At 40.8% G+C, this 12,153-nt stretch overlaps 1 protein-coding gene and 1 long non-coding RNA gene across 3 annotated transcripts in view; one reads left to right on the top strand and one right to left on the bottom strand.

The window, feature by feature from the left end:
* STX3 (syntaxin 3) overlaps positions 1-8,694 on the bottom strand; it is a 37,429-nt gene extending 28,735 nt beyond the window's left edge. Inside the window, exon 1 of the mRNA XM_088146249.1 lies at positions 8,371-8,694. Within this exon, the coding sequence (XP_088002375.1) occupies positions 8,371-8,400 (30 nt within the window). The 5' untranslated portion in view covers positions 8,401-8,694. The remainder of the gene's footprint in view (positions 1-8,370) is intronic.
* Positions 8,695-8,808: 114 nt separating this feature from the next.
* LOC112541525 (uncharacterized) lies at positions 8,809-11,538 on the top strand. 2 transcript variants are annotated; one of them, XR_003085519.2, is made up of 3 exons: positions 8,809-9,123; positions 9,270-9,445; positions 10,196-11,538. It is a non-coding gene; the product is annotated as an uncharacterized LOC112541525 (long non-coding RNA). The 2 variants fall into 2 exon arrangements; XR_003085520.2 differs by having other exon boundaries at positions 8,809-9,104.
* Positions 11,539-12,153: the final 615 nt, after the last annotated feature.

The raw sequence follows: 12,153 nt of genomic DNA on the forward strand, positions 1-12,153 counted from the left end.
TGGAAAGAACAAGCACCCTGCTCATGCTGATTCTCCCTGCTTCAACTTCTACTTTTTTCAGATCACACAGCAATAGCTATCCATCACACCCTCTAACACCTAACCCAGCTTTTTAATCTTTTTAAGGAAGTAGATCTACAGTTTTTAACTCAGGAAACCACAATTAACAGCCTGGTTACCTGGCAGGGACTTATATGCTATTTCATTGTGCCTGTATTTTACCCATAAATGAATCTACTCAGAGGTACAGGGGTTTGTGCATGTGTGTGTCTGTCTTACCCATGAGGGTTGGTTCTATTACTGGAAGTATCAATTCTGACCATTCTGACAAGCTTTCACAATAGCTGATGTTATGGTGGGGCCCAGATGTCAAGTTCCTGCTCAGATGAATGAACAAACCATGTGTTTTACAGCAACTCCAAGTAAATAAAAAGACTACCACTTCTATTTCCCTTGCTTACATGCCATTTGCCCAAACTGTTCCTTTAGTCTGTTTGCAAGCCAGCTTCTACCGTTTAACTCAAAGATTCTGTACACTACAGAACTGTTCCAGCAAGAGCCTATAATTAGATTTGTCATGTAGGACACCTTTACATATACTGAACTGCAGTGGTACTGGTAGACAAAAAGATGAATTCTTGCAAAACCTGCTTTAACTGTTTGCTGTCACCATCTCTTCAAGAAATAATTTAAAATAGTATTATGTAAAGAGTACTTCTTCCTATGTACAGAGCACTCTTCCCTACAGATGAGTAGGCCTACCTTCCAAAATTAATATAAAGGCTTCCATATATGCCAGAACCTCAGCTGATTGGAGTGAGATGGGCCTCTGAAGTGAAGCTGTTGACAGCTGGTAAGAAAAAAACAAAAGCAGATTCGCTCAAATCAAGCTCAATGCCCGGGGCTTCATGCAGTTTTCTTGGTAGTAAGATGGAAACCATTTGCCACTGTCACTTTCGGGGATTTGGGGGGGGGAGGGATATCCCAGTCTAGTCTGCAATCCTGGGATTTCCTGATAGTCTCCCATCCAAATATTAACTTGATCTAACTCCAGCTGAGGTCAGCCAAGCACTATCACCTATTGTGAACGGTTTGTACAGATGCTATATTTTTCAGGTGTTACTAAACCTATGGTTTAAATTAACAGGGCAGTATCTACAAATGATGTGTAAACTTTTTAGAAAAGGACACTAGAACAAAATCAAACTGGATTAGTTTTACTGTGTTTCATTTTTATTTTTAGCCAAAGAAAAGGTGAACCTGGAAGGGAAAGGGTGCTTCAGATATCTTCAGCTTTGAAATGGCCTCCACAGGAGACTTGACTAGCAACTATTATGATGTTCTGTCAGTGCCAAGCAATGACCTTTTTATTTTTCCAGACCTCTTTAAAACGTCATCTGAGTCTAATATTACTTTCCTCCTAATGCATGTTTTGAATCATTTGCCTTTTAAATTATAGGTAGATCCATTATGATGCTTTGTTTATTTTATTTTTAATAATTAGCTGTCTTTTTTTTAAGGGAGGAGCAAAAATTTTCTAAATATATTTAAAAATAAATCTCTTTTCTTAAGCAGTGACACCCTGTCTATCTGACTCACTCTTTCCCTTGTAGTTTCGGCTGCATTTTGAAGGAACTTGTTACTTAGTCTAATAAAAAGTAACTTCTTCATTTTGTGGGAATCTTGCAAGACACACACATTCCAATGTACTACAAGGGATAAGCGTCTTACCATTTAGATTCAGAGAAGGAATTTATCACAGAGTGAAGAACCAACTCAGAAGAAATGCCTTTTCTTGTTGCTTCTAAACCTTGTTCTAAAGGGTTTTCTCTGGATAACCAACCAAACCATTCCGAACTCTGCCTGGATATTTAACAAGATCTGTATTTTTTTCCTTGGTTCATATACTGTATCATTCTTGAATCCACCTGCTATTGTTGAAGATCTTCCCAAGCTGTAAAACCAAGTTCCTCTTTACAGAACAAGCTTCACATGTTGGCAGCCATTTTTTTAAAAAAAATGCCTCTAAAAAGTAGTAAGAACCAATTACATTCTGGCTGGTGATCTTTTCCCAGGAATGGAGCTCTGGGCTTTAGGAGCTTTGCTTTTTTATGCACAAAAGCACATATCATGATTTTAGGATTTAAGAGAGAAAGTAAAAATGTTTCTGGGGGACATTATTTCACATTTCACTTGATATAGTGAAGGATTTACATGCTTCTGAAGACTGCACACAAATCATTACACAGAGAGAAAGTTATTTGGCCCAGATAGTGAGACTAAACATTTCTCCAAATCACACAGGTCCCCAAACATGGAAAGAGCATTCAGCAATGTGATTTTTCCTCTAATATTTGAAGGGATACTGTCTAGAGCCAATGTTTCCACTTTGTTCTGCATACAGATGAGGCCACATTCAAAAGCGGAGGGAGAAAGTGAAAGCCGTGCAGGAAACAGCCTTCTGCTTCTATCACAGATGTAACATTCAAGGAATGAATGAAATGCAGTTGTGCCAAGGAAGCAGAAAAAAACTACACGCTGGAATGTTTCTCTTCCTGAATATTCCCTCCACCTGGAACATCTTCAATCAAGAAGGAAAAAAAAAAGTCATAAACTATTGTCCAGAAATTCCCTCCCCATTTGTATATCCTCTATAAAATCACTGCCTGTTTGGATATTGAGTTCACCGAGGAATAAAAATAAAATTAATCCCCTTCTCTCTCCCAAGCATTTTATCTTCTCTTCTCCTGACTGATGGTTTTATAATCCTGACTAAATCTGTCATTCCTTTCCTCCCTTCACCCGGCCCCCAGGCTTTTTCTGAATCCTGGGCAAAGAAACAACCAGTTCATTTGTGCAGGGTCATCATAACCGTGGTCCATTCCCTCAAAATGTGATGTGGACTTTGGACCTTCCAAACACAAGAAACTGCAGAGTTCACTCCTTAAATTCAGCAAGAGAAAACAAAAGGTGGTTTCCCTCACTGGATTAACTTCTGTGCCAGGCAAATCAAGATGGAAATGTAGGTAGAGGTCACATTTGGTCTTCAACAGATTGGGTAGCCCAAGGAAAGTATTCCCTTTAACACACACGCACACACACAAAACAAAAGCTGAGAATTATTCCAAGCACATACTATCCATAAGCACTAAACTGCATCTGTGTATCTCTCTATATGGGATCATACAGCAGGTAGGCCTATAATGGCAAAAAGGATGCTTCTACATAAAAAGAAAAGCCTGTTGGCTAGCTAAGGAAAAAAAGCAGATTTGATGGGAAATCCCCAAAAGTTGCAAAGAACAAATGATATTGCCCCCCACCTTCTGCAGCAACATTCTTTGAACGAAGCAGGCCTACTGCCCATTCCAAACCTGTTCAGGAAGCACCCAAAGTCACTGTCAATAAATTGGATCTCTGGATGGACACCAACTGCCGCCATCTCCGTACGGAACCCCTCTTGATGCAAAATCTGACTATACCATGCTGAAAATGGGAAGTTGAGGCAGGAAGGAGAGACACTAGTTGGGCCTCCATCTGGTCCAAATGGACAATCTGAAACAGGATCTCATCTTTCAGAAATGGATGTACCCCAATGAAAGTCATGGAACATGGAGGATGGAAAACTCTCCAAAACAGGGGCAAAAGTGTTTTAAGTTCCAAACTCTAGCAAAGCAGTTCTGGATGAGGAAAAATGATTCTTAAAGAAGGAAAAAAAACTGATGAGAATCTAAGGCTTAGAATACCTATCTCAGCCTCTGAATTATACAACTTGGTCAGACATCCCTGCAGCTTGTATTATTCAAGTCTTGAGGTTTTTTATTTTGTTTTGCTCCATCCTACTCCTGACATATGTCAGATTTGCCAGCCTAGCCTAAGCCACTTTATTGTCTGAACCAAGAGAAAATATGGGATATTTTATCTATTTTATATACGAAGTAGACTGGACTGTTTGTGAATTCATACTTCAACACTAATAGTATACCACTGGACTTGAAGGAGTGGAAACGTTCACACCTAGTTCTAAGCCAAAATGGGGTTTGATTGTTTGTAGTTTTAGCATGTTGTATGAAACCGTCCACTATGGTTTATTCAATAAGCCACATTTAAACAAGCCATGGATTAAGACAATGCATGAGCCCAGTCAAGTTTATCCTTTAATTCTAATGAGGAAGAGAACTAAGGGGCTGAAAAGGAACACCAGGGGAAAGGACTATAATTACTTCTTCTCTGCTTCTGCCAGCTGACAAAAACCATCTTACTCCAGCTCACTATAGGGCCAGCCCTATATATTTGTTTACGAATTACAATGCCTACCATAGGAACTGAAGGGCCTCAGGTACAATAAAATAATTTTAGCTTGATTTAAATTGTCTAATAACCACAGACGTACCTATCAACCAAACTTCAGATACCATATAACAAAAAGTTCTTTTACAGAGAGACAACTGAGGCACAAGGTACAACATATAACATAGCCCTACGAGCCAGGCTTGACAAGAAAAGGCTAAACACGTACAGTTCTTTATGATACAAAAAGAATAAGCACTTCTGCAACTCCTCCAACTTCCCTCCAAGAAGCCAATACAATGAAAAAGTTAAACTTCTCCTTCAAGGTCTTTCTCTTTTAATCCTTGGTTTCTTTATAATCTCTCTTCTACAGTATCCTGGACAAAGTGGTTAATGACCAGATTCATTCTTAAGAACCTAGGTGTTGTTTTCTGCACACGTGCTAGTAGTTGGAATGTTTCCCACTCAATGAAATAAAAGATCCATAAATCCATCCCTCTTCCTCACAGCTACTCAGAAAGGACAACTTATGGAATAAGTGTAAGGAATCAAAATTCCAGGTTCTTTGGCTCATAGGATTACTATTACAGTCTAGTACAGTGTTCTCAACCTTGGCAACTTTAAGACCTGTGGACTTCAACTCCCAGAATTCCCCAGCCAGCCAGGCTGGCTGGGGAATTCTGGGAGTTGAGGTCCACAGGTCTTAAAGTTGCCAAGGCTGAGAAACACTGGTCTAGTACAATTTAAAACACACACAACTTTTCAGACTAAAAATAATGAGTTTACTTGCTCCCAGTCAAAAGATTACCATCATAGTTGCTCCAAAATTCTGCTCAAGTGCCGAATAGCTGATGGTTCCTTGTTTAACTTTTTAAAATCAGCATTAAAAAAAAAAAAGCATTTATTGAAACGTATGGGAAGCTTTGCCAGAGAGAAATTCAGTTGCTTTTCCTGTAGTCGGGGTTTTAATATGCAGCACAGCCCGTTATATTGCTCAATGACTTGAGCAGGCAATATGAATTAGACACATTGAAAACAAAATGCAAATGTGCACAATTTCTGCATGCTGCAGAATTCAGGTTGCCTTAATTCAAACTTATATAAAATTCAAAGAGTGCACAGAATCTAAATTATTTCACTTTATTATAAATATCATCTTTATCTTACAAGCAAAGAGATAGCTCAAAATGAAAAAAAGAATTTTGGTTGACCTTAACAACTAACAGATACTTTTGTTGCACACATTTTCAGTAAAAGCGGAAGAGACTTGGTGGCATATTATGTTGAAGGGTTGATCTAAAGAGGAGAAACAAGTCATTGTCAAACTAAATAAGCGGGCACAGATCTAATACTAAATATGTCTATTTTAATAGCTAGCAAGCAGATTTCACTCTCCCGAGATGTTCTGTTACTGACCTCAAAATCAGTATAATTCAGCAAGAATAGCAAATCTTCAAGGCAGAAAGCAGCATGAAACTGTCCAATTAAAAGTGATTAATAATTTGATTCCATTTATTTAAATCTTACTCAAGAGCAAGGATTTCTCACTCATCATAGCAAGGGTGCACAATCTTTTTAAGAACAAGGGCTATGGCGGGCCTTTGAATTCTACACCAAGGATCACACTACCCAAAGTGGAGCAAATTGGGACTTTTTAGTTATGGGAATATGATTACACCCAGCATAGGTAATAATTTCCCCTTTTGTCACATGAAGAATTATAGGTTGTTGCAAATTTTGGAGGAGCTTTGGAAAACGAACCCAGAGTTTTAAGGAGGCAAATCTAATTTTGGGGCAATACATTATACGCCTCTGCCACAGAGGAAGTTTCTGCAGTAGCAAAGCTGAAGAATTTTTTGTTATTGGTAATTTCTATGATGGGTGTAGTTGTCACTGGTCTTGTTTTGTGTACTTTCCTCTAAAATTTGAATTTTGACTATCTGTTTGACAGTTGTATTTAATCTATTATCAGCTGAACTGGAAAACAAGCCTGATAAGAGACACCACACAGAATTTACCATAATAAAATAAGCCCACCCAAGGAAGCCTCTCAATCCAACCCAACTCAAAGACAGGAGTTGGGAGCCTTTGGCCTCTGGATATTGCTGAACTAAAATAACTGGCCAAGCTGCTGGAGAGTTGCAGTTCAGCAACATAAGAAAGGCCACGGGTTCTCTAGGCCTGCTTTGTGCTGTTAGCCTGTATTATTTCCTCTGAGGGTTTTTTTGCCTCCCTATTTTCATCTCCTGCAGATTATCTGCAATCACATGGCCAGAACTTAATCTCAGATCATGTGAAATGTAAAAGAAATGCATGGTGGTAGCACCTACTAAGTAGCCTCTCCAGCACCCTCCCCCTCCCCCCCATACCACAGCCCCTTCTATTATGCAGGATCAGAATTTATACACCATACCAAACCAAATTGTGGTTTGCTTCCTTGGGTCTTATCATACCGTGTTAATTCAGCTACTGTGGCATGTAAACAATCCTTTCTGGTTAAATATACTGGGTGAATCCAACAAATGGTAGTTTCTTCAATAAATTGTGATTATACAAACCACAGCTTTGCATGTGTGAAAACAGTGCACATTCACAAGATGACCTGAATACCTCCCCTTCTATAAGTTAAGCCATGCTTGTACTAGCTTACTTCCTGCTTCCTCCCATTTGGCTTTCTGGCTAAACATCTAGGTTTCTGGTCACAGTGACAGAGCCACAATGTCCATTGCATTCTTCCTCTGACAGTAGGCAACTGGTTCATCCCATGAGACAAGCAGTACCGCTGTGCCACAAATGGCCAATTCTGTATCCCAACTCGGCAGCGCAAAAGACCTTCCCAGAACGTTCAAACATCGGGGCCTCTGCAAAGCCTGGCACACATTGAACTAACAACGTATTTTGGCAATGCAGTCAATGAGAAGCTGTCCTTGTGCCAGTGACCTGAGCCAAACAACCAGCCTTATAATATCACCCCATGGTAGCTACACAAGAATGATGCACTTGAGGAGAATCACAGGCAAAGTTGTCTTACAAGCTAGATGCATTATTTTGCAAATGGCCCAGCAGTTTAAAAATGGAAACTATGAAATTGTAAGTTGTACCATGCTTTGAGAAAATGTTCCTTATGCTCTAGTGGACCTTTAAAAGAAAAAAAAATCTATTTTGTGTGACCTTGAGCAGTTACAAGTCACTAAGTCAAGCAGTGTTAGAGACAAAGCAAAATCAGAACCTAAGCTCTTGATGTGCCTAACCCTTTAATGACATCTTAATACAGCTATGTCCCCAGGCTCATAATTTAGTGACAAAGCCACATTTACCAGGTAAAACCTGAATGTCACAAGGAGGGAAATCAAAAGGAGGAAGTGCTGATTCTGCTTATCTTTTTCATGCATGGAAAGAAATGGGTGGCACTCTTCGCTTAACCCTCTTCAAGCTTCTGAAGACGACAGACTCACTATTTTGCCCGTTTTCCAACTACTCAGATTAAGTCTGTTATTGATAGGACTACACTGCTACATCCAGACACCTCTTCTGATCAACCCCCCCCCCCTTAGAGGTCAGACACACACCAGGTAGTTGGTAACAGTGGTGGCCCCTTAGGATTTGTGTGCCTTGCAGGTTGTACCATGCACCCTTGGTGCTGTGGCACGGAATGCCCAGCTTTACCCCACTGGTTTTGCTCTCCCCACACCTTCTACCTTCATTTTTCCAGCAAGTTTAAAACCTGCCAGGCTACAGCCCCTTTGCTATTTTTTAATGGAGAAGTCAACGGACAGATAGATATGCCCCCAGCTTGTCCCCACCTAGGAAGAGGTGCAGTACTGTCCCTGAATTATATAATACTTCCCCTATAGGCATATCCAACTGGACTCGGGGAGCGGGGGCGGGGGCGGGGACTGAAACGCTTTTCTTTCTCTGCGTCAATGGATTCCCGATACCGGATCATGTGCATGTTTATTCAGAAGTAAACCCCACGGAGTTAAAGGGAGTTTCCACTGAGAGCAGCCAGAGTTCCTTTTCCTCCCCAGTCCCCGTCCTGCTCCTCCCGGTGGGAGACCCAGCAAGGGGGTGGGCGATACTCACCGACTTCAGCTGCTCCAGCCGGTCCTTCATCGTGGGCGGGTGCGGCTCCTGCGCCTCCTCTCCGTCGGCGCAGCAGGAACGCAGGAGACCTGTGCTCCGGGAGGGCTCCTCCAGGAAGTGGAATCCCGGCGCGAAGCCCAAAGCTTCCTCCCCTTTCGCCTCCTTTGCTCACCCGCTAGGAGGAGCGCCCAAGTTTTACCAGCGCGGGGGGGGGAACGTGCATGTCGGCATCCGCAGCCCACCCTGCGCAATCTCAATCTGTCTCTCGCTCTCCCGGAGAGCCTGATCCTCTGGCGCTGAGCTGGCTGCAGCTGCTAATCCCCAGTGACAGACGCGCAGGGAAGGAAAAGGGGGAGGGCAGAGGGACCGCCCCCTTTACCTGGGCAGAGATCTCTTTTAAAGAGACATCGCCCAGCCAGCGGCTGTGTCAACAAGGAATCGTGGCTTCGACTGGGAGATTACTGGACCGGGCGGCGTGCTTTTAGGACCCCTGCGCCTTCCTCTTGTTCTGGGTTAGGTGGCTTTATAGGAGTAACAAGCCGAGCGACAAGCCCCTGAACTCACGCCGCGACCAGCTGAACAGGCTCAAGCGCGGCTCTGTTTGGTCGGCTTGTATGGGAAAAAACAAAACGCTGCAGAATAAGCCGAAGTGTTCATGGAAAGATCCTTCGTCTGAGGAGAGGTTTTTAAAAAGAGAGCGGATGTTGGGGAAGAGGTCGTCTGACAGACCTAAGGTCAGAATGCAGAAAAGGGGTAAGAGAAGAGGGAACACCACTGTTCCCCGAGGGGTTTTGAACTACCTTGTAGTAACTTCCGTAGCCCTTGCTGAGAGAATTTGCACCAGCTGCGTTTCACGCTGAGGTCTGTCTAGACCAATATTTTTCTCTACATTACAACAGAGGAACAGTAGAATCTCTTAAGAAAGTCGCCAGAATGGAGATATCCGTCCTTCGGCTGAGAGATGTCGTGGCAGGGTGAAAAAGCAGCCGTTTAAACAAGAAAGAGTGAATAATGTTATACATATGTACATACATACTAAAATCATCTGGATTGCAAACTTTCTATGAAAAAATGGGTGAGTAGCAAAACTGTATACCATTGCTTTAAGTATACCAAAACTATACATACATTGAATACGTTATATCCAATTAGACCTTGGGTGCTTGTGTGTGGGAAAATGTTCTTAAAAAGAGGGAGAGAGGGGCACTGACCCCTTTAATCTTTCCCCAAAAGGAGTCTAAAACTGAATCCTGTCCCTGGAATTTCTCCTTGCTTAAAGAAGTGGGGAGCCTGCAGCCAGACACCGAGGGGTCGTCAGGAGATGGAATACTGTACTTGAAAGATTACATACCTCTCCCCCCTCCAAACATTATATTAAATGTAACTGAAATTTCAGTCTTGTGGAACCTCTGAATCCCACTCAGAATTTTGCAGTTATTGCTGGAGATATTTCTCCTATTTGGGAACAGAATGATCTTTATTTCAGTTGAAGTTGACTCATTTTAAACTGTTTGAATTACATAAAGCTTCTCAAGAACTTTTGCTTCCTTTTTTTAGCATTATACATTTGGGACTTATTCCCTTGGCTGTTCAGTTATTTCATCCTAAGATAGTCTCATTCATGACACTTAAGCATACTGTGTCCCACTTAAAGAGTATAGTTTATAGCTTTCCCTCATGAAAAGGAACCCGAATGTTATTTATCAGTTATAAGAGATTTGTCCTTTAACTTGAAAGTAATAATATACAAGCCATTTTTTGCCATTTAGTTTTTAAGTAAGGACAATCAAATAAGGTTGCCTTTAATCTGATGCCTGTCTTTTAGGTTAACAACAGCAGCACCAGCAGCAATGAATGAAGATCCCAATCTTCTGTTTCCATTCTGGCCAGTGGAAAGGTTATGGGAAACCCACAAGCTGAACTTAAGCTCAATAGCACCTTGTGTTCCCCAGTAATTGGCATTCAGAGTATCAAACAGTATCAAACATGGTTCTTGATGGCATGCTAAACTAAGCATCCCACTTAATGTGTAAGAGCACTGTTGCCGCCATCTTACCACCAGCCCCACAGAGCTGTTTAAAGTCCATCATTTGTTGGCTTCTATTTCAGTCAGTTGGCTTCTATTTCCAGTTATAGAAATGTGAAAGCAGGTTTAGTTGTGGGAACAAATTCCAATAGTTAACTATGCAGCATGTGTGTATGAAACAGTATTTCCTTTTGTCTGTCCTGTATCTCCCATTATTATTCTAGTAATTTTGTATATGAGCGAGAACCCCCACAAGCACACCATTTCCCTCACACTCCCTTAACTTCTATCTAATACAAGGCTGGCAACTGTTTGGAAGCCAAAATGCACCTATCACTTGAGGGACAGGTCCTGGGGGCCACTTCCAGAGCTCAACTCCATGCTCTGCTTTGGCCACAATGATGGCCTGGTGTCCTCTGCAGACTGTGCTTACCAAGGACCCCAGCTGGTGAGATTCTCCTGCTGCTTTACTCTTCCCATCTATGTTAAGAAAATCAACACAGTAACTTTCCTTCCATGGGTGAGTCTTTGGGGTTTCAATTGATAGACCTTTGGAATAAGCCCCCTCCCCTTGATTCCGTCCATACTTGACACTCTCCTTGCATCCACCAGTGGACCAGTAAATAAGGAAAGGAAAAACTAGCTTTATCACTCTTCCTGTCACTTGGGCTAGAGGGGGAAACTCTTATCTAATTTCACCTGATTAAAAGGAAGAGACTTTATCCACACTTTTGGAAAACCCAGACACTACCAACAATACAAGAATGGTTGTTAAAACTGAGAAAATGATAAACTGACTTGCTTATTAAAAGAAAACTCAAACAACTACTACCTTAAAGAATGGAAACCATTGATGGACTATTTGCAAAATGCAGGCAGGGTGAAGCTTACATGGGGATTTGAAGATTAGATTATAAATGTAATGGGATATGTTTAGACAAAGAATTATTCCTGTTTAATGTATTAAAAACTAGCACTTATGATAGCCTTATTATTTCTAAGACCAGAGATAGATTGGAAGTTATCTGTTTTTCATATCTTTTCTTCTTTTACTTTACCTCACTTTTTCTTTTCCTTTACTTTATATTTTGTATTTCAAATTTTTCTTTTCATTTCTAACTTTTAAATATGTATCTTTAAAATCTCAATAAAATATTATAAAAAAAAGAAGAGAGAAGCCCACCATTTTACTGTTCCATCAATTAACTTGTAAAAAAAAAAACAACCCAAAAAGGAAAGAAAAACACCATCCTTCTACCATCCTTCTTGCTACTTGGGCTAGAAAGGGAATTGGCAGAGCTCTTTGTCAATTTCATTCTACCCTTTGATAAGTGAAAGTGTTGTTTTAAGAAAAGAAAAAAGTCCAGCTTTTCACCATTATACCAGAGAACTGGTACTTCCCATGATTTGGAAGCTATATTTCTCCTGTTGCAGTCTAAAATAGCATTTGCCCTTTTTTCAGCCACATCATACTGTTGATTTATGTTCAGCTTCCTCTTTGAAGGTCCTTTTCACAAGTGTGATTAATGAGACAAGTATCCTCCATGCAACAGTTGCACATTTGATTTCCGTTTAAGTAAAGAACTTTGCAACTGTCTCTGTTAATTTCATTCCATTATTTCTAGCCTATTTATCTCATCCATCAAGATAATTTGGAATTTTATTTCTATATTTTGGATTATTAGTTATTCTACCCACTTTTGACTCAACTTCAAGCTGGTAAGTATTCTCCCCACATTTTACATCCAAATATTGCT

The sequence above is a fragment of the Python bivittatus genome, unplaced genomic scaffold (genome assembly GCF_059951505.1).
Source record: "Python bivittatus isolate LINGU-HERP-01145 unplaced genomic scaffold, Pbiv_v1 ctg000480_np1212, whole genome shotgun sequence".
Classification (NCBI taxonomy): Eukaryota; Metazoa; Chordata; class Lepidosauria; order Squamata; family Pythonidae; genus Python; species Python bivittatus.